Here is a 22,123-nt window from a genome sequence, read left to right as displayed (position 1 = left end):
CAAACAAACTTATTTTAAACTCAAATGTTAAGGGTGAACGGAAATAAAAATGTTTAATTACGAAGGTTTGATCATGACAAACGGTTGTACATTTAAATCTTTATTGTTTCCCCTCCAACCATGACAGCTCAGCTTATATTTTATCTTAATGCATTCAACCAGTACAAGAAATCAGTGTAAAAAAAGTAAAGATGATACAAAAACAAAACGTGCAAGTTTACTTGTGAAAACATTGCTTGTTCTGTTTTGCTTGCAGTGGAATGTAGAGATGCATTTAAAAAAAAAAAAAAAAACCTGGATATTGTGAAAGGGAGTTTGTTGGCCAGTCAACCTTTACAGCTTTACATGTGTTTTGGGTTAATTAGCTGATTAGGCTGTGACACCATGATTTCCAATATTTCACAATATTCTAGTTTTCTCAGACACTGAATTTTGGGTTTTCACTTTCTGTAAGTCATAATCACAAAAATGACCAAAAATAAAGACTAGAAATATTTTACTATATGTATGAGTCCATACAGTAAATGAATTTAACTTTCTTTAATGAATAATTAAGAATACTGAACATGTTAATTTTTTAAACATGTACCTGTACTTTCAATTTGATTTGACTCTAATCCAGCAAACTGCCTTAGTCTTTGCTCAGCAGACTATTCAGTGGTAGCTTTAAAGTGAAAGCCTCATAAAAATCCATTATCTTCATTCATAAGAGAGGCACTGATCAGAGCTTTGTGACCATTTTTCAGTCTCTGGCTTTGTGAAGATTTTACCTGCCTATTCCAATCTTAGTTGACTCCTAGTTCTCCTGAAAAACTGCCAGGAATAAGAATGGCATTCAAAACATTTTTCTACCCTTCCTACTGTGAGAGATTGCTAAATATTCCTATTAGCATGCCATGTGTTAGGGAGAGGAGGGACTTTAAAACGTTAGTTTAATACCTTTGAAACAATCAAACTGATTACAGACTTTATGTTGTCCAGTTATCATTTGTGACTGTCGGCATCGATCTTCAGTTTCATTCCCTAGAACACCGATGTCAAACTCCACTTCAAAACATGCTAAATGCAACATTCGGATCCATCTTTGCTTTATTTAGCACACATAAGTCAAATAATTAGGTGATTACCAGATGTCTAAAGAACTTGACTACTTCCTGGGGAGACAATACCCTTTTGTTTCAGGTGTGTTGGATCAGGGATGCGTCTAAACGCTACAGGTTACCAGGCTTCGGCGACTAAAGTTTGAGACCCTGCACTAGAAAATTCAGATCCTCTAATTTGGAGATTTCCATATTTCTGACAACATTCCCAAATCCATCATGTTCAATGACAGACAGAGGTCGATCACTTGAGGGCAGAACAGGGCAACGTCACTGTATCACACTGCCTGGCCAAAACAAAAAACAACAAAAAACACAGGTCTCAGACTAATGGACCTCTGAACTACCTTTAGTTTTGATTACAGCATGTATTGTGGGATTTCAGAACCTTTTGATGAGGTTCTGAAAACAAGTCGTCTCAGAGATAGAGGACTTATTTTCATCCAGTGTTGCATGAACTCTTCACCAAGATGTTGCATTGGTGATGGGAAAGTCTGGCCACGGTGCAAAGTCTTCTCCAGAACATCCCAAAGATTCTTAATGGATTCTGTGGTTGAGTTGGGGGACGAGTCTGAATAACCTGGTCAGTCAGTATATTCAAGCAGTCAGCTAAACCTTGACCGGAAGAACTGCAGCAACCCCAGATCATATTCAATGCTGCATGTTGGATGCATCACTTGCCTGACCTTGTTAAATCGTTCTAGAGTCCAATTCTTCTGCTCCTCTTTCTCCAGTTGGCCTCCCTGGTCAGTAGTTTTCTACAGCTGCTCAGTCCCAACCCATTCAGTTCTCTTCACATTGTGAGAGTGGAAATGCTCTTGCTTTTGTTATTAAACATAACATTGCTTCGAGTTCCGCTGTTAGTCTTCGGTTTGATGTCACCGAACACTTAAGTGATCGCAGATCATGACCATTCAGGATTTTTTTCCGACCATATTTCTTCCTTGGGGACGATGCTTCCCAGGTTTCCTTCCCTTCCAGGTTTTAATGTGTTGGACAGTTCCGAACCCAATTTTAGAAGCTTCTGCAATCTCCTTAGATGTTTTCTCTGCTTGATGCCAATAAACTGACCCTTCTTAAACAGACTAATATCTTTTCTTCTACCACAGAATGTGACTTTAAAAATGATTTTTACACATTGCATCAGTTGGGGTTAAATAACTTGTTGCTGGCTGAAAGATTATGCAATAATTATCTACGAGGAGACTTGTTCCACTTTGCTTAGTTCAGTCCAGTTAGTGACTTTTTTTCTTTGCTCAGGCAAAGATAACAGCCTTCCTGTTATCTTACATCCGTGCTTCCTTTGTCTTAATATTATATAGCGCACAAGTACCGAGACCTGGAAAGTCTTCCTAAGCAACCACTTTCACACCACAGATATCTGCATTTTCAAACTGCTCTTAGACATGGTGCGTTTACTGATAAGATTTAAAGTTCCCGGCTTACTAGTCACTACTCTGGATCAGTCAAGTTGAAAAACTGCTAATTTTTTGGTGCATCTCTCTTCACAAAGACCTTTAGAAAACTCATTAAAAGACTGTAGAAGTAGTAGTTTGTAATGTGTGGTTATTGAGGAGTTGTGCAGATAGATAATGATTTATTTATTTTTGTTAATCAATGGTATATTCAAAATTATACTCTTGTGTAGGTGCTGAGCCAAATATGAAGGTGTCAAACGGGTTCTCTGTATAGCTGTCCACAGGAAACCAAGAGTCGTACCAGGAAGTTGTGCTCTCAGCAGCAGGTGGTTGTGTTGTAGTTGTCGTCGTCGTCGTTGTTGTTGGAAGGGTGGTGGTGGTGACTCTGCCTCTTAACCTTTCGCGCAATTTGCGTAGACGCATCAGTCTGAACCGTCTGAGTCGCTCGGCTCTCTGAGAGTTGGCCTGACTCTCCTCCCCTGTGATGGCGGGCTGTGCTGTGGTGCTCGAAGCGGTCGACTTCACCCTGTTCGTTTTGGTGACGAGTCGAATGGGCCTGTTCCCATTGCGCGCCATAATTTCTTTAATGCGGTCCCAGTTAGACTTGGCTAAGGTGAAGCTGCAGGGAGTAGCTCCAGTGTCGTAGCCCACCATGCAGAGCCGCGTCTGGGGCGTGTGGCCGTCAGCTTTAGCCGTTACTTTGTATTCACCGGGATTCAGGAGCCGCCAATAATCCCCGCTGGCAGCTAGAAAGACACATTTAATTAGTACAGAACCTTGTTAAAATACCTGTACCCTCTTTTTTAAAAAGCATATAGTCAGGCTATAACCACGAACTTCCCTGTATTTTAATGGAATTTTAGGTGACAGAGTGACACAAATTAGGATCCAATTGTGAACTGGAAGAATGATGACATGGATATCCATCTAAACTGGTATGTTAGCCAAGGAGAACAATGATGAGAGAATGGGATTAGTAGTGGTACACACTCTAAACCTGAAGGAAAGTTATAAGAAGTCCTGAGAAGGTTTGTAAACCATGTCTTCCCTCCATTTCACAGCACACACCACTTTGTGTGAAACATAAAATCTTGTTCAAAGCCAGCGTACCAGTTTTGACATCATGCCGGATTCCCTCCACAGTTATTGTGGCGTTAGGCAGCGGGTTTCCCTCCATGTCTCTTACTATACCTTTTATTCCTCGATTCACCTGTGACAACAAGGCAAGTCATCTCAGAACAGGATTTAATTTCTGGTCATTTTTTAACATAAATATTCTGAAATAAAACTCTCTTCCCCATAAAATACTGAATTTGTGCTCACTTGTTCCATGAAGGACAGAAGAGCCTCGCGGTTGTTCTCCCACTCCAGCGCCAGCTCGCTCTCATGAGGAAACTTGTCACAGCCGAGGAAGACGGAGAGCTCAAAGCAGTTGGTGTGAAGGTAGCTGAAGTCGTTCATACCTGTGGAGGAGATTTGTGGAGCTTAACATTATCTTGTAAGAGTTGTATTGCAGATGCATTTATCTATTGGACTAGGGTTAGGAGAAATCTTGAATGTGAAACAGAGCTTTAGAAAATATCTAAGCTTAGGGGAAAATGCAGTGGGAAAATGGCGCCTGGATATTGAACACCCAGTGATTTTCTTTGTCAAATAATGAAACTCAGACACATCTTAGCCCTTTCGGTTAGATGTAATATTAGTGCTTACTCTGAGTTTGCTTTTTTTTTTTTTTAAACCCTCCTGTGGTGTCAGGAGATTGGGTCATTTGGACCCATGATCTTTTTACAAGGTTTTGTGTGTGTGTGCGTGTGTGTGTGTGTGTGTGGTTTTGAGAACTGACGGTCTGCTGGGACAACCCTCCCCTGTTTCCCTGCTGTCTGACCGTGACATCTGCTGCGCTCCTCCTGAGCATACTGCTAAGACTGCAGGAGGGTTATATGGTGCTACCAGTCTTGATTTTTTTGTCACAAAACGTGCCCAATCCTCTTTGGGCTATTTGCCATCTTCTACTCACTGCCCACCACTGGTTTCCAGCTGGCTCTATTAACAATCCCCTGTCCTCCAGTGACATCATCACCGTGGCAGGATCCCCGATAGGTCTCAGTCATGGTTAGATGGCTGTGTGCGTAGGACATTGCCAACCAGCGAAACATGGCGTCATCAGGAGTCTCTCTGAGCGCTCCTTCGTTCTGCCTCTGAATACGAGCCCAGGTCTCTTCGTTCATCTCAGCATTAACCCTCCAACGCCGACTGTCAGTTAGCTAACAAAGCGAGATGGTACAGAATCAATAATTGTACATTTTGGAAGATAATTCATGATGTTCTTTATCCTGTTAACCTTACAGAAATTGGAGGACGCTGCATATCAAAAGGGTACACCACCATTTTTTCTCCTGCTTGTAAATTGGCTCCGAGCACAAATGGATTGCGCTCCATCCATGAAATTATGGCTTTGGTCTCAACTGCAAGCTAAAATAATGACACATAAAGAAATACTTGTTAATATATTTGTGGAAGTTTAGTAAATACAGAATCAGCCTCTGTTGTTTGCGCACTTACAGAGCCACCAAGGAAGTTTTCTGGCAGCGGAATGTGATGGTTGGGCACTATGCGAGGTACCCAGCCTCTGTCCTCGGCTCCCCACAAAATGCTGTTGAGGTCCGGGAAGTTCTGGAAGATGTCATAACCTTCTTCAGTCCAATGACCCAGCGCCCAGTTTCCCATCTCTGAGCCCTGCAGGACAGCAGAAGGACAACATGAAACTCTGCATATAGATTTTATGAATGACTCACTTTTCTAAAACAGAAGCAACACTTTGCCTGACATTTTGGCTTTAAAGCATCAAGGACTCAATAAATGTTAAACAATACTAAAAACTACTAATAACTAAATAATGTTTGGTAAGGTGGACATTGGACAATATTTAAACCTTTTTGTAAATAAAGTCAAATTATCACCATGTTCTCAACACTTAATTTGAGCCATTTCCATGAAGATATTAAGAGTAGTCCAAGGATCAGTCCCTGAGGAACACCATTATTTATACCAAAGTAGTCAGAAGTGATTGTTTTTGCAAGTAAACAAGATCAATCAGAAGAGCACTTTCAAGCTGTGTTGTAACAAAGTTCCAGTATGTTAAAGTTTGAACAACTGAATAAAGACTCAACATGTTTAGCTTATTTGAAAAGACATAACTCTGTGTTGCAAAGTTGCCTCATGATGAATCATGATGGAACAATGTCTTTTGGCCAAACGAAAACAAAATACAGATGTTTGCACATACATTACCATGCCATGTTAGTACAAACTCCTCATAGAAACAGACATGCACAATGGAGGAGGAATTATAATTTGGGCACTTTGTAGCCGAGCATCTGACGGCTTTATTTTTGCCCAAATTAAGGGATCCAAACAATAAAGCAATGTTGTGTGATGAAGATGAAGAGTGGTTTAAAATTCCTCCAAATTGAGTGGAAGACAGGAAAATTTCTACATATAAACAATTGCTTTGTGTTTTTGCTACTGAAGATGGTTCTTCAAGCTATGAAATCATGGAGTGGGTTTAGTTTTGTTACACACCCTATATGGACAGACTGTTTTTCTAATGTCCACACACTTAAAAAGTTGTTACAAGGATGTACTTTCTTTTAATCTTCATTTTAGGTGGATTTTCTAGCCATTTAAAAATAGACAGACTAAACTTTAGATGTTATTAATGTCTTTGTGACTCGGGGTACGGTACCATCTCATAGGCGAGCTCGTAGGCATCTGGGTTCAGTGATGGCACCAGGTGAATCCTCACTCCGTCCACTAGGCGTCGCACTCTTGGGTTTTCATCTCTGTACTCTTTGCAGAGGAACTGCATTAATAGCAGGAGAAGCTCCCGACCCAGAGCCTCATTGCCATGGAGACCTGCTGTGTAGCGAAACTCGGGTTCACCTGAAGATGGGGTAAAGTAAAGTTGTAACGTCAGTGAAGTTTTTCCCAAGTAATCTCTCTGCCTGCGATGTTATGACATGTTCTGAAGTCTAAATGTCGACCTGTCTCGTGTTCGCCTGGGTTGTCTGAGATCTCCATGGCGTACATCTTGAGGCCTTGTGAGCTTTTCCCAATGTTGTAGATCCTTGTGATGTTGGGGCACTCCTCATTTATCACCTTCATCATCTAAAGCATTGAAATAAAAGAAGGAACAAATTTATTGCTGATTTATTTCTAATTTATTTTGACCAGAATTTCCTCTTCACTGTCTTGTACAAAACCTGTCTCATCTCCTTGTAGTTGTGATGTCTGAAGTCCAGATCGTCAGACGCGTTGACCTCATTCTCACTGTGATAGCTGCCTGTAAAATAACACCCATAATGTCAGAAATAAATAAATTAATACATTATTTATACAGACCACAATTCAAATAAAATTGGAGTCAGAGGGAGAGAGATAGCTTTCTTTCTTCATAAAGACTAGCTACTCAATAAGCTGGAGAGGTTACTGGATAGCAGCTTTCCAGTTAGCTAGCTAGATACTAGCTTCCTAGCTATCTAGCTTACTAGCATACTGAAAGTATTTTTAATTTAATTATTAAATCTTTATTTTACTTTTTAAATAATTAGTGGCCCATTTAAACAATGCACTTATTTACTTTGGACTCAATATTTCTCTTTCAGTTATTTGGAAAGGTACTTCAAATCAATTAAATTTCAGTCAATGAAATTTATCTCTAACTTTGTAGCTTTTGATTTTCCTCTTTTGAGTTTTTTTGGTGTTGGTAAAGCTGCTACTTTTCTAGCAGTTGGAATAGCTGTCATTTGAGCCTTACGGCTGAGAGACGTCTTAGAAGTTCATGTTAAAGAAATGGATATCTCCAGAGCTGTGTGTAAATATAGCCCATGTTTGCCAAACTGCAGTATTTTTCTTTCCAGGGGAAGTTGACTGAGAAAGTCCTAACTCAAAGGAAGGAAACCCTGGATGAAAATTTCTAAATATTAACTTCTCAGTAATAGAGTTATGAAACAAGCTGGGCACCTGAATTAAATACACCGCCCTAAAATCCCAACGTTAGCTATTTTAATGTTACCTACAAATTGCAGAGTGTAGCTTAAGTGAGTCAGTCAGTTGTATAGAAAACAATAGATTGATTCAATGAAATAAAATTTTATGGTTTTTTTATGCCAGTACTTTTAAGGACCTTTCATATGTTTTCCTGCTTCAGTGTGCCTGGTTTAAATGAATGGACTGTTAAGTTGGTCGCATACTCAGTCACATGGTTCAGGCGTGTTAGAGTAAAGAAACATAGCAGTTCTCCTGACAGCCCATTTTGTTTGTCCTGAAGTTGTTGTCTGTGGCACTGACTTGGTAGCTGACAGGCCAGGACTTCGGCTCTCAGGCACAGGCTGCCGTTCCAGCTCTGGGGAAGGATCCGGATGTAACGCGCCACCACCGGTGTGGCGAACTGACTCATTACGGGTGTTTCCTTGTCCACGTTTCCATAGAACAGCTTGAGGAGGGGGATCACACAGAGAGAGGGATTATGTTTTTGAGATTTCTCTTTGAAAATCTCCGGCTGGAGTACAGCATTTAGATGCCGCTCACCCATTCGGCGTAGCCATCGTGCAGCACCGTCCAGTCCCGGCTGTCGTTGCTGAAGGCCACAAAGTAGGATGATACAAAATCCTCCCTGAAATGACAACATAAGTCATGAGTCCACAATCCTCCAAGCAAAACATTTCCTCTTGTATTGTCATAAAAATAACAGTCATGGAAAAATATTCTTGCCTTGAAAACTTTGTCACAAGAAAACTACAAACCTCAAAGCCATTGATTGGAATTTTGTGGGACTGATCAACACAAAGTGGGGAATAATTGAAAGTGAAATGATAATGAGATCTTTTTCTACAGATACAAACCTAAAAGTTGTTGTGTACATTTGTATTTAGTCTGCAAGAGTCAGAACCTTATACAACCAACTTTCACTGTAACGTTTGGGTATTGTTTTTACCACTTTTGAGGATCTAGAGATGGAAGGTCCTGGCCTTTTTTTCTTAGCAAAATAGCTCAAACCTATGCCGCATTTCCACAAACCATAAAATTGAAATTAAGATTAAGTTTTTTTTATGAAATGTAATCCAGTGTTATGAGAAGAGATCAATTGAACCCCCACCCCCAAAACAAAACCTTTTTTAAATGCTGTTTGAAACAAAACTCACAGTTGCTCTGAGTTCCTCCCTTGGGTGATGACTCCGGTGAACTCCACCTCTCGCCGAGCGTCCACCTGGAACCAGTGCTCCTTGTCCTCAGGCTCTGCACACCATGCACCTCCATACATGTCCTCCTCATCTTCAGAGCTCTGCAAACACAGTTCACAAACCAGAGCTGCAAATAGACTATTCTATTCTTCATCATGCATCATTTTTGTTCAGAGCATCTAAAGGGACAGTATGATGTATTTTTCCAGGTACATAATACATAATTAAGTAACTATGTTACCCCCAATTGTCATAAAAATGCTATAAACATCAAATATGACTTAACAAAAACTTGACTTTGTGATTTGATGCCTTGAAATTGGGCCTCTGTCTCTTTAAAAACTCCTGCTCCTTCTGAAACTCTGAAGTCATAACAACATGGCTCCTCTGTTAATCTGTTAACAGTGTTTTTACCAGCGTTTCACTGACAAGTAGTTTGTAGAATGAGCTCATGTGCAAGTTTTTGCTAATTGCTGCTGGCTAGTCTGAAGGAGCTGAGTGGGAAGGGCCGCTCAGTGAGACGGAAGTTTGGAAAGGAGGCCTTTAAAGCGGCGCTAGATCCACTCAGGTATTAATGGATTTCTCAAATATGCATGAAAGAATCAAAGCAACACTCCAGGTATGTTTTGATGAGAGAACAACATGATATATGAAGCTCAAAAATTTCAATTTTACATAATGCTACCCCTTCAAAAGGAAGATGCTTAGATCCCATTAGTTTGGCTGTTTTATGGCCATCATACAATGTACAAAGTGTGATCGTAAAGTTTCAGCTGGGGGGTATCAGGTGTTCAGATCGTTTCCTTCTACAGGGTACCTGCATGTTGAGGCGTCCCCTCTGAGCCGCGAAGCCGTGGTGAGACTGAGAGGAAGCCAGCAGCTGGTCGTCATCCACCCGGTGAGACTCCAAGCCCAAAGGAGGACACTCTGACACGAAGACAACAACACGCCAGATCTCACTGCCAAATGTCTCAGGATCAAACCAGCCCATGTAAGTCAAAACAATGTCGTAAATGTCGTACTTTTTGGCTGAGCAGGAAAAGCCGCCTGCTTCAGTCTCTCTGCTTCTTCCTCCTCCCATTGTTTCCTCTGCCGCTCAGCTGTGGGATTATAAAGCAAACAGAACCAATTTACAGAGGATCACGCTCCACGTTTTCTGTCCTACTAATGCTAATGTGTTTTTATACAAAATCGGGGCCATGCCTTAACTTGTTGATGCTGTTTTGGCAGAAAGATTGGATCCTTCAATATGCCGAGATATGTTCTTTTCATGTGGTTGAGCAAAAGTCTTTTACAAAGAAAAATCTCAAATATGTGACAGTTTTATTGAGAACCTTTCACTCATTTAACCCTAAATATAAATATAGTTCTACCAGCTGCTTTCTAGTTGGTACTTTATTCTGAGTGTAAATGCATCCTCAGGTTTGCTAGAGAACAATAACGGAGTGTATAAGCCGGAGGTCCGGACCGGTACCTGTACCACCCGGGAGCCTGAATTGACCTCAGTCCTCTTGTTTAGAATCACAGATCAGCTTATTTTTATTGAATCTTCCAAAGGGAATTTTGAAAATTTCCTTTTTTTAAAAAAAGGAAATTGTCAAACTATTAAACTAAAACTGATGCATATATTTGGAACATTCCATCTCTTTTGAAAATGTTTCAAACAAGTATGTAGTTTGGAACAAAAAGATAACAAAAAAAATACTTCATAAAAAAATAATATTTCTTCCACCACTAGTCTCATTCTTTGTGACAATTCTATCCATTTCTCTCATGAAAACACCTAAGAAAATTTTTTAAACCTGCCATTTTTTTGGAATGATCTTTACATTTTGTGTTTTCCTGCTTTGTGTTTTTATGTTGCTTTTCATGTGCAGATATAATTTTTTTTTCCTCAACCACACTAATGTTCTTGTTCTCATCTAACGAAAGGGTGGCTCTCTCAGGGCTGCAGTTTGTACCCATTTACTCATGTCCCATGTTGATTGTTTGGGTACTTTTGTTCTTTGGATGGGCTGTACTGAAATGTCAGTCACCCCTTCAACCCCCACCGGAAATTCATTCATTTATTGAAGCTCAATGCTTTTACATTTTTGGTTATTAGAAGTCATAATGGTGAGAATAGAGATACATGTGGTTGTCGATCCCTCATTTAAACAGACTTGTCCTTAAAAAGAATCAATATTTTCCATCTGTTACCTTTCTCTGCTTTCTCTTTGCGGGCTCTCTCCTCCTCCTCTTGTTGTTTCTTTGCTATTGCCTCTGCCACTGGAAAAACACAGAGAAAGTCTCTCATCGGCCACAATCAAGACAACAGTCTTAATATTTGTCCAGTTCTCGGCTGGATAAAGACGTACAGTCAGAGTAATCATACTCTTCATACCAGGGACCAGCGAATGGAACAGACGTGGTTTCCTCTAGAACAACAAGAAGAAAGAAATGATATAGATATATTGTGTTAAAAATATTTCAGCAGTGATCTTTTCACATGAGGCCATTAAAAAAAACAAACAAACACATATATACAGAAATCAAAAAAGTGGGAGTTTTTGTTATAAAATTACAGTAATATTCAATAAATTAAAACATGCATTATGGTAAGGCTTGTTTGTCATATTAAAATTACTTCATGACAATAGCAACTACTAAAAATACTCAACAGTAAGTTCCCTTTTTATCTGATAAAAACAAACCTGCTGTAATATTCTAATCCTAAATGTCACGTTTTCATTAGCTGTTGGCAAATAAATAGTCTTAAAACATCGAGCTGTGTATAATTAATCAATACAACGTGTTTCACGAAGTGTGTTACTGGGAAAAAGATGAATTTTTCATTTATATCATAAATTATTGAAAGTGTCTGACACAGTATCTTTCTTTTCATTTTCAAGCAAATCCTGAATTTGTCCCACAGGAATAGTGAAATTATGTCCACAGTTGTCCATAAATTTGATGTTATTTGGGAACAAAATCAACACAGAAGCATCTACAGTACAGATACAAATATAAAATCTCAACCATTCACTGTGTGACGAAGGCTACCTGGTATGTACATGATGACCTCAGTGGTTGTGTCTTCCTTCTTGTGTCCTCTGATCCATTTGTCTGGAAATATCACATTATCATCACAGATATATGAAGATGACTTTTATATCTACAGTCAACTTTTGTACTGAATTTTGACCTCATCTCATCTGAGCTTCACTTCAAGCTGAAAACACAATTACCTTTGACATAAAGTAATGTAATAATAAAGTATCACATGATAATAAAATAAAATGTCGCGCCAGGATCCTTCCTGATGTCGTCTTTTTCATGGTTTGCACCAGTGGCAACATCTGATTGTTGATCATGTGACTTGTGTGATGCGAAAAAAGTGTTTCCTTTGCAGTTTTACGAAATACACCAATTTTGATATGACCAAAAAAAAAAACACCTCATCCTAGCAAAAAAAAAAAATCTTTATTGAAAAAAAAAACAAAAAACTGTTTTTCAATAAAGAAATAGCCATGTTTCCATAAAGCAAATTTATTTTCGAAAGGCCAAATTGCACAATTATACGGTGACTGGAAACGCAGCTTGAGAAACTGAAGTGTTTCTGATCCTTTTCAAACAAGCAAAAACCCTTTGAGCCATCAGTTAGTGTCAGGTGCTGCAGCTGTTTTTAAGTGTCATTACGCACATTTCTGGTGAGTTTAAAAAAAGTTAGTGTGGTGCAGTTTTCATTTGTTTTCTCTTTGAAAACATCACAATTGCAGATCTGTTTAGCGGAAAACAGAATTTTTCCACTTCCTGCGAATATGTACAACCACTAATTACAACCCACAGAAACCTCAGTGCTTTGTTGTTAAAGGCTTAAGAAAAAGCTTTGGCTCCAGAAGCAAAGATGCTGATTAAAACGGCATCTGGCAACCCACAGGTCCATGTCGGGTTTTAGTAGCAGATGAAGCTGAATAAAAAGGAATAATTAGTTTTACAATGTAACTAAATTGTAATTCCATCCCTGATTTAAGATGTGGATGGTAATGTTTGTTTACTTTGTAGGCTAGAAAAGCAATAACTTATTTCCACTAAATTGGAAACAGGGCTTTGTTTTATATTTCTGCAGGTTCCCTTTTTAAGTAAACTGGGATCAAAATGCATAGACCAGTAACCACAGGCCCTAATTAAAGTTAATAAAAGACTTTAAAATTAAGCTTTTTTTTTTTAGTTATAATTCACCTTTTTAACTGGCACCTCAGTGGTTAATTGACAATGTTTTCACAGAATACATTCACAGATGTATCAACTCAAATGTCTGTTAATCTATCAGAAGTTTGTGAAAGGAAATCCAAAAGTCATACAGTTTAAAAGGCAGTTATACCTGATACTGATTAAATGTATCTAAACTTTTGAATTCGAGAAAAGTTCCAAAAAAATGTCTGAAAGATGTTCTCGCCAAGTTTTCTGGCATTTAACAAATAGAAATACTTTGGTAATTCTAATAAGTTAAAACAAGAAAAGTTTGGTCAGATTTAACAGTGAGAAAAAAATGTTTGTCTTTTTATTCAGTGTATGTAAATATTATGTTTCAACTGTAAATAAATGCATAAATAGCTTCACATTTTTTTGTTTTAGAAAGGTTTAATTACACTTCCAGAAATGTAGTTTAATTCTTAATGTTTAGTTTTTTTCCCCACCACTAAATACTTATAATAAAAAATTATTAGATTTTGCTAAACCTTTTCTCAGAGGTCATGCCACTGCAATAAAAAGACACATGTAAGGATTTCCTTCTCTGTGAGGACTCGGGCTGGGCGTCTTACCCAGGTCTGGCTCAACGGGCTCCGTTGGAAACTCAGGTTGATTCGCTGTAAAGATCAGATCAAAGCTTTAAGCACACTGAAATCTCTTTATTTTATAGCAACAGCCTGTAACAGTCAGAGTATTCTGGCAAAAAGATCACCAAGTTGAATACTGCTCCCCTGACTCTCCTCCTACCTGAAACCATAAATCTGAAGTGAACTCACTTGTTTCCAGGCCCACTTCCTCCTCCTCCAGTGGAGGAAGGCGGAGCTCCGGCTGCGCCGTGGTCGTTACCAGCTTTGGTTTCTTGGTGGTTTTAGGCGTCTTTGGCTTCTTTGTGGGCTTGGGTGGCTTCGGTTTCTTGGTGGGCTTTGGCGGTTTGGGTTTCTTGGTGGGCTTTGGAGCTTTTTGCTTTTTGGCTTTAGCCTCTCTCTCTGCTGCCTTCTTTGCTTTGGCTTCAGGGAGACAGAGACATAATCCGTTAATTGAAACCAGAACACGGCGAGTGAAGATGCCCACACAGAGCAGCTGTGTCACTTCTGTGGATGTTTAACTGCTACATAGCCAGCAAGTGTTTTACTGCAACCATCAATCTGCATCAGAAAACATGTTCAGACTGGAGCATGGGCAGACGCTGCATCAAATACATGTAGATTAGTCTGTGCAGAAACAAAGTGCCGCTTTACACTACAGAGAATCAAAATGCATCATGGAGAGGAGTGTGTTTGGGTCCAGTGTAAAATGCTGTGTTAGAACCTGTCCTATCCCTGTTAGTTTTCTCTCTTTCTGCAGGTGTAGAAGCAGATGTAGAGGGACATTGACAAATCATCCATGGCTATTTGGTCTGTTAGCTATATTATTTTATGTGAAACTAAGTTATCTATTTTAATTTATGCAAAATTAAAATAGATAACTTAGATCTGAAATTTCTTTTTTTGTTTAGTTTAATTTTGGAGTTTCTGAATAAAAACAATAGAAATTCACGCACACTAACATTTTTGGCTGAAGCACTTTAACTCATTTCCCTCCCACCTCATGCTCCTTGGAGTTGTCCGCCATCTCCTGACGTTATTCTTACGGATTACCTGGCCACTCTTCCTCTTTGGGTTCATTGTCTTTTCAGATCACAACACTTTCTCATGTTTCAGTCATCTGGCTGTTTGGTTCTCCTCTGTGGTTCCCATTCACCTCTTCCTTATATTGTTGCATAAAGCGGTGAGGGCTTTAGCCCAGTCCACTAGTTTTCCTCTTCTTCCTTTTCTTCCCTTCCTAACATGAGTTCATTCGTAACATTCCCTACCATAAATTAAATATGTTTCATAATAGTGTATACTCCTTCTCTGATCTTGTCACATTTGTGCACTTGTGCTGACTAAAACCAAATGTATGCACCATTATACTTTAAAGCTGCAGTGTGTACCTTTTAAAGAAATATGTTTTTACATATTTATTAAAATTATTATGTTATGAATGATAATTTGTGTAGAAACTGAACTCCTCTGAATTCTCCCAGTACTCCCAGTACTTACTTCAAAAATACACCAGTGAGACACAACCAATCAGAACCAGAAGGAGGGTTTTAGCACTGTCAGTCACTCACACGCCCTCTTACCCCCCTTGCTATCTGCTACACTACAGCCAGTTCACCGCAACATAGCCTGCCATGAATGCTAAGGCTAGTTAGCATTGCCACAGATGACGGCGGATAAATAGGTTTCCTGGAACGACAAGTTGTTACTCCGCCTTTTGCACATTTAGCTTTGGTACACGAGGTTGATTGACAGTGTTAAGACCCTCCTCCTGGCTCTGATTGGTTGTTTTTGATTGGGAGCAGTGCATTTCTTCAGAGGGCAATAGGTCAGGGATGAGGTGGAGGAGCTTGATTTTTTCCACAGATTATATATCTCATATTATACTGACACAATATGGTGACAGTTAAGTATGCACCATTAATAAATATGGAAAAAAACATATTTTTGTAAGTTACACACTGCAATTTTAAGGATGGCATTTTCATGGTAAAGCAGCCACTAATGTCTTTGCTGCTGTTCACTAACCTTCTCTAATAAGTCTCTTCAAACGCAGCTGGAGTTTTGTACTGGGAATAAAACATGAATATTTATTAACTAAGTTGCTTATAAAGGTGATTTGTTCCAAAATGTGGAACATTTCAGGAGGGAGTTATGTTTTTCAAAGACATAACTTGAAATTTCTTGAGGCTGTAACCTGAAACTAAACTCTTATGTTGTGCAGTTGTTGTTGTTGTTGGTTTATTATTATTATTATTATTATTTTTACAGAAGATAAAAAACTAACACTACCCTAAAACGAAAACTCATCTGCATCAAATTAAATCAGTGTTATTCAGAAGATGAGCTTGGGCTTGAGCAGAAAGAAGCCAGTAGGAACATTCTTGCCAAGACTCTGAATCACATCACTTCACTCGGCTCGTGTTAGCAAAATGGAGATAAAGGAATTCAGACCTTGGCAAGGATTAACAAAACTGCACAGACAAAGGCAAGTACAGACCTTTATGTAACTACTGTTACTCATGGAAAACACAGGTAGCCAGGTTTGTGGTTTAGCTGAATGTGGAGCAGAGTCACAACATGAGCTCCTTTGCAGTGGTGTGTCTGAAAGTGGGGCCTCTTGTAAATCCTTTCTCCGCACTTATGGAAAATTGTAGTGGAAAGATTTCAGCTGTTAGTCATTCTGTGTGGTTTCCCCACAAATGTGCCTTCTATGTTCCTTTTCCCATAAAAAACTTGCTTTCTCATTAGTATCATTGTGCTTTTCTAAACCAGCTCCTGAAATCTATACGTAATGTAAATGGGTAGTTTTACCCATGTTAGGACTTTGCATTGACTTTCATGCATTTATACCAAACCCGAACATTTTTTCAAATCCTCTCCAACTGCTAACCTTAAACAAAACCTAATTCACACCTTACCTCTAAACCTAAACTCTAACGCTAAACAAGGGGGCCCACTTTATTGGGCCTTATGGGGCTTTGGTCCCCATAAGGCCCATCACTCTTCAAAGGTAATTAAATATGCCAGAAATGGTCCTAAAAAGAATAGCTAAACAAGTACACACACACACACACACACACACACACACACACACACACACACACACACACACACACACACACACACACACGCATAGAGTATGTCTGTCCATCGTCACAAGAACTTCACATTGACTTCCATTCATTTTGTATTCATTTCTATAGTTTAACCCTGACCCTAATCCTAATCCCAACCTAAACTAAATTCACATCTTAGTCCTAAACTTAACCTCTAACCCTAAAACAGCACCTCAAGAGGTCCCTACAACATAACATTGTCCTTATAATGCATAAAATGCAAGGCCACACACACATATACACACACACGCACACATACAGGGAAAGCATAACGTGTCAGCCGTATCGTTGTGGTCCTGCCAGGAAAATGTCAGGCCACCAGCTGAATCACTGCAAGATTCTGGCCAGTCATCCCAGAATCAGAGGCATGTTCAACCAAACAACATTCCTGCAGCTCTTGATCTGCTTTTGTTTTGGAAAACATTTGCAGAGAGGTAAGAATATTGCTGAAGCAAAATAAATGTCTGGACACATCTTTTTTTTCTCTCTCTCTTCTCAAACTAAATGGCTGTCTGCTTCATAGATTGATTGCAGACTTTCCCGCCTGTGTCGCCTCAGAGTCTCAAATTTAAAGAGACATTTCAGGATTTTAAATTGTGTTTCTTTTAAAAAGGTTAGAAGCAGTTAAGCAGACAATTCCTTTGCTCTCTTCATTCATTATTAGTTCAAAGTAATTGGTTTTGGATGCCAAGGTTGACAGCTGGTCTGAAAAAGGACAAAAGCAAAAATAGTTTTCTGTTTCAAAGAATCCAAATCCAAAAATTATTCTTGGCGCTTTTATGCAAGCCATTTTTGTGAACCTTCATATTTGCTTTGTGTACTCAGCAGTATCAAAGGCAAAGCTATTCTAGAAGTTTAAATGAGTGTTAAATTATTTGTTTTTGGATTTTTATTGAACATAAATCCTTTACATTTTGCTAACAATACTTGTTTCACACAGGAAGGTCATTGGTGGCACACCACCACTTATCTCCATATTCCATATAAATAATGGTCTTTTCTGTAAACGATTTTCAAATTCATATAGAGACTAGAGCTATTTATAAATACGTTATCTATCTTTATGTTTAGCTCCACATTCAGTTATAAAAGCATCTCACTCAGACACATGGCGAGTCATCAGGACTCAGTAGCTGGAATAGTGAGCGTGGCCACAGCAAGCTTTGATCAATGGTGTTACTCAGCTTTACAAATTTGATGTATTTGCAATGTGGACACAGAGTGGAATGACTCTCCTCTGCTCTGATCACTGGTGACAGTATGCTGCAGTACAGGAAGTGGGAGGTGCTCACAGCAGAGTGCTTTTGCCATAAAAATCTCAAACAACACAGAAAAAAAAATTTCCTTGTTTTTTGTTTTGTTTTTGTTTTTTGTATAAGAAGTCGCTACAGGGGTTTTAAAAGTCCCCAAATATAGCGACAAAGTTTAGAAGTAATCAACAGTGCATCTTTCCTCCTGACCACAGCCCTGCTTACCAGCCTCTGTTGAACACCCACACTTGGCTACACCCCTTGGTGTCTTTTGGCTCCACCCACTTTGCTGGTTTGTTTCCAAATTTGTGAAGGGTGAGGATAAGCTTTATTAAGGTGGTTAGTTACATTTTAAGACTGTAAAAATCCGCTTTGGTTCTGGTCCCTTTTGCTTCAGCATTTGAGACCAACTTATCTGGATCTATACTGAATGAAGACTGTATCAGCCTGCTAAATGCTATCTATCCATAATAATAATAACCTGTCCGTCTACCTATTTGTCTGTCTAAACTAGTTATCTGCACTCCCCCTTGTGCTTGTTCTCCAGCTCATTCAGCAAATGAGGTCAAGAGACTGAGATTTTTTTTCAACAATGAATTGCTAAAGAGAAATAAGGAAAATATGTGGATTTCAGCTGATGTAGTCATTGCTATAGTTAATGTTTGTTTTGCTATTGCACAATTTTTCCATTTTGTGCAGCCCTGTGAAGAAACCAAGCGCATTTTCTACTGCAGTTATGATGTAATATACTTTTAACAGAACTTCATTTCAACAACTCCACTCTACTCCTTTAAGGCGGCGGGCTGTAAGTGGGACCTCTGACAACATGAGAGGCCAGGAAAGGTCAGGAAAACTCACAGATGCATTTTTTGCTTGAGCTTCAACTTACCGGCCTCGATTTCCTCAGGGCTTTTCTTTTTCTTTGCTTTGCCCTTCTCCTCTACTGTAACTTCAGCTGGCTCGTCTGACATTTCAGCGTCCCATCTGCCCCGGTCTCCGATCAGTCCCCGGGGTTCTCTCGCCAGAGCTTTGGCTCTTGACAGCTGCTGCTCCTCCACAGGTTCTTCGGCGCTGACCAGAGCCCAACAAAGGCTCAGCCCGACCCAGACCACCAGCACCGCGACCCTCATTTCTCTGAAATAAAGCATGAGGGTGAATTTCAGCAGATGTACTCCAGGGGTAAATCCTAAAACTAGATGCAGAGATAGCTCGACATCTGACCTGCAGATGCAACAGAGGCGTCTGGAGATGAGGACATGAAAAGGAAGAGTCTAGAGAGCTTCCTCCTCTCTAATGAGAGCCTGCACAGGCTGAGGAAGAAAACTGCTGACTTAACACACACACACACACGCCTCCTCTGCTGCCTCTTACTTATCCGTCATAGCCCTTCACCCCCTCTTTCCCCTCACCCGTCTCTCAGGAGAGGGGAGGAGCATCTGTCATGCATGGGACATTCCTGTGAGGGAGACAGCAGAAGGAAAAAGGGGAAGAAGTGTAGGAGGGTGACTGTTTGGCTTTTCACAAAAGAAATTGACTCGACTCTCAGGTTTGCTTGATGCAGGCAGAGCATAAGGGGGCTAATTATAACTTTGGAAAAACTGATTTCAGACTGAACAAAGCCAGAGGAATCGCTTGTGGGAAGAATAAGAGGAGTAACATGATGGCCGTTTGCTGTGCAAAACTCGGTGATTTAAAGAGACAGTATTGTGTAAAAGTTACACATCATTTTATAATGTTATTCCCTCATCAAAAACATACCTGGAGGGCTGCTTTGATTCTTTCATGCATGATTAAGAAATCCTTTAATCTCCCATGGCAACCATTCAGTTGTGCAAAATGCCTGGGTGGACTTAGCATCGCAGCTCCTCCCAGGAACTACAGTTTCCAAGCTTCCCAGCTTTTGCCTCAAAGAGCCGCCCTCCCCCAGAATCGCCGCATTCAGCTCCTTCAGGCTAGCCAGCAGCAATTAGCAAACACCTGGTGACCCACGCATCTGTGAAGCTCATTATAGGAATTACTTCTCAGCACAATGCTGGTAAAATCGTTGCTAAAGGGTTACTAGAGGAGTTATGTTGTCATGACTTCTTGAAGGCAGAGTTTCAGAAAGAACTGTAGTTTTTAAAGAGGCAGAGGCCCAATTTTAAATCTTCAAATTATGTAAAATTTATTTTAAATCATACTTTATACAGCATTTTATTTAAAAGTGAAACTGTCATCTTAAGCGCATCGTCTCACAATTGTGATTGAGATTGTGAGCTAACAAATATTAGCAAAACAAGTCTTTCCCAGAAGTATGATGCTTGTGAAATGTATACATTTTGAACTTTTGAAATCTATATTTAGTGATCACTGATAATCCTGTGCAGAAGAGTTTTTACATGAATGCATGACTTAAAAAAGAGAACTGTCGGATTCTTCATGAGCTGAATAACATAACGGACAGCAGGGCGTCCCCTTCATGATAACACTGTCTTCAGTCAGACGTTCCTTCAGAACTGCTGTAATACAGACCACTACAGGAGACCCTTCCTGTCCAAAGTCATTCCCATTTATGAGTTAATGAAAACATTTAATTTCACAAAACATTAGGAAAGTATTACTGAATAAAACTGAACAACGCAAATTGCTTTTTCTGCGATAAAAGCTCCACATATGTATCTTTAGCATTAGCTTGCAGTGCAGGCTCTTCTTTAGTCTAATGATCTCAGTAAACAGATGCTACAAAATTGTACCAGTTATCTAAATCATCAAACAGAAACCTAAAATAAACTCAGGCCTGGACTAATTTTCCAGCTGGACATCAGAAGCCTTCTTTATCTCTGTTTTCTTTCCTGTCCATCTGGTAACAATTATCTCTGCTGTAGATGGATTTAGGTTTGACTCCATCATCCTCTTCAGGATCTAAAGGTCCCTCAGCATTTTATCTCATGATTAATTTTTACACTGCCGTGAAAAAGAACTCTTAACTTTTAACTTTTGCATATATATGTCAAGTCACAAAAATAAATGATTATATATTTTATCTGGGATTTTTTGATACAGATCAACACAAAGTACATATTTGTGAGGTGAAGGGACTATTGCTGATGTTATTTTATTTTTTCTTCCTTATTAAAAAATGTGATACATGCCCCATTTACTCTCTCCATGATGTTTATTCTACAATGGTCTCAAACTTTACTCAGTGAAAAATTAGCTGGCTTCTGAAATGGAAATGGAAATATTGGTTTTAAGGCCACCAGATGGTTCTTTAAAATGCACCAGTGCTTTGTTTCTGTCCCAGTTTTTGCTGGATATGCTGCTGGGTTAAAAATGGCCTGACATCTGAGGAGAGTGGGAGCCAAATTACATGCAGATGTGCCGCAGAAGGATTGTTTCTGTTTGTGATAAGTGTGTCAAAAAGACTTTTTACAAAAAGACCAAATTCAGTGGTGGAGTTTCATTTTATGTTGTTTTTTTTATTGTACATAAAAAGTAACAAATTCATCAGTTTGACAAGAATTGAGCATCTCAGTAAAAACTATATGTGTGGATCTGAACAAGCAATGCAGTTAAAGTCTTTAAAGTTCACTCTGAAAAATATTTTCTGTTTTCCCATGATGCTGACATTTCACATTTGCAATAATACATTACTTGATGGGTAAAAACATGGAAATGTTTGCTGGACATAGGTGGTTACTTCCAAGATCAGCCACTCGTATGAATGTGTTATATGTCGCCGTCTACTGGTCAGAACCGCAGCTGCAGCACCTCTGTACTGGTCAGAAAAACAAACTTTACCAAAATTTTGACTTCGACACTTTTTTTTTTTTTTAGTAATTTTTTAATCAACACGACACAAATTGAAATTCATGCTTTTGGTTTAGGAATTTTATTTTAGAAAAACATAAGTTTGTCTGCCCAAAACGACACTATCAGTTTATTTTTAAATTATTTACGAATTTTACTCAGCTATTTTTTTTTCTTGTAGTCGCTTAAATTGATTTCTAGATTAACAACTTTTGAAGTACAGTAAATCATTTTATTTATTTATTTTTGCTTTATTAACTGAAATACACATCTGTATGAATGGAGAACCCTTTTTGATTTTTTTTTTCTTTTATATTAGCTTTTTAAAAAAATCTGAATTAAAAACAAACTAGTTAAGATCCAACAATGTGTAGGAGTTGATGAACAGGCA

The 22,123-nt window shown here is 39.1% G+C and overlaps 1 protein-coding gene across 2 annotated transcripts; it reads right to left on the bottom strand.

The window, feature by feature from the left end:
- Positions 1-84: 84 nt before the first annotated feature.
- On the bottom strand, positions 85-19,335 carry aebp1a (AE binding protein 1a). 2 transcript variants are annotated; one of them, XM_014969045.2, is made up of 21 exons: positions 19,165-19,335; positions 18,833-19,077; positions 13,770-14,000; positions 13,566-13,610; positions 11,803-11,865; positions 11,118-11,177; positions 10,960-11,028; positions 9,783-9,860; positions 9,578-9,687; positions 8,722-8,861; positions 8,108-8,192; positions 7,868-8,012; positions 6,781-6,860; positions 6,562-6,685; positions 6,264-6,460; positions 5,081-5,254; positions 4,865-4,990; positions 4,536-4,782; positions 3,842-3,981; positions 3,629-3,728; positions 85-3,264 (listed from the first exon to the last, which is right to left on the bottom strand). In XM_014969045.2, the coding sequence occupies exons 2-21, from the start codon at positions 19,071-19,073 to the stop codon at positions 2,711-2,713; spliced, it is 3,009 nt and encodes a 1,002-aa protein (XP_014824531.2). In that variant the 5' UTR covers positions 19,074-19,077; positions 19,165-19,335; the 3' UTR covers positions 85-2,710. The 2 variants fall into 2 exon arrangements, with proteins under 2 accessions (XP_014824531.2, XP_014824529.2); XM_014969043.2 differs by lacking the exon at positions 19,165-19,335 and having other exon boundaries at positions 18,833-19,091.
- Between the last annotated feature and the right edge of the window lie 2,788 nt (positions 19,336-22,123).

The sequence above is a fragment of the Poecilia mexicana genome, unplaced genomic scaffold (assembly GCF_051168715.1).
Source record: "Poecilia mexicana isolate PSO_F unplaced genomic scaffold, ASM5116871v1 scaffold_12, whole genome shotgun sequence".
Classification (NCBI taxonomy): Eukaryota; Metazoa; Chordata; class Actinopteri; order Cyprinodontiformes; family Poeciliidae; genus Poecilia; species Poecilia mexicana.
Note: the sequence above shows the minus strand (reverse complement) of the source record. Positions and strands in the feature narration are given on the sequence as shown.

Excerpts from the sequence above, each read along its gene's own strand:
- aebp1a (XM_014969043.2), bottom strand. The coding sequence starts at position 19,091 with ATGCTTTATTTCAGAGAAATGAGGGTCGCGGTGCTGGTGGTCTGGGTC. Across the intron at positions 8,193-8,721 it reads GGGAGGAACTCAGAGCAACT|GGAGGATTTTGTATCATCCT; the intron begins GTGAGTTTTGTT and ends TTGTCATTTCAG. Across the intron at positions 6,861-7,867 it reads CCTGGCCTGTCAGCTACCAA|GCAGCTATCACAGTGAGAAT; the intron begins GTCAGTGCCACA and ends GTTATTTTACAG.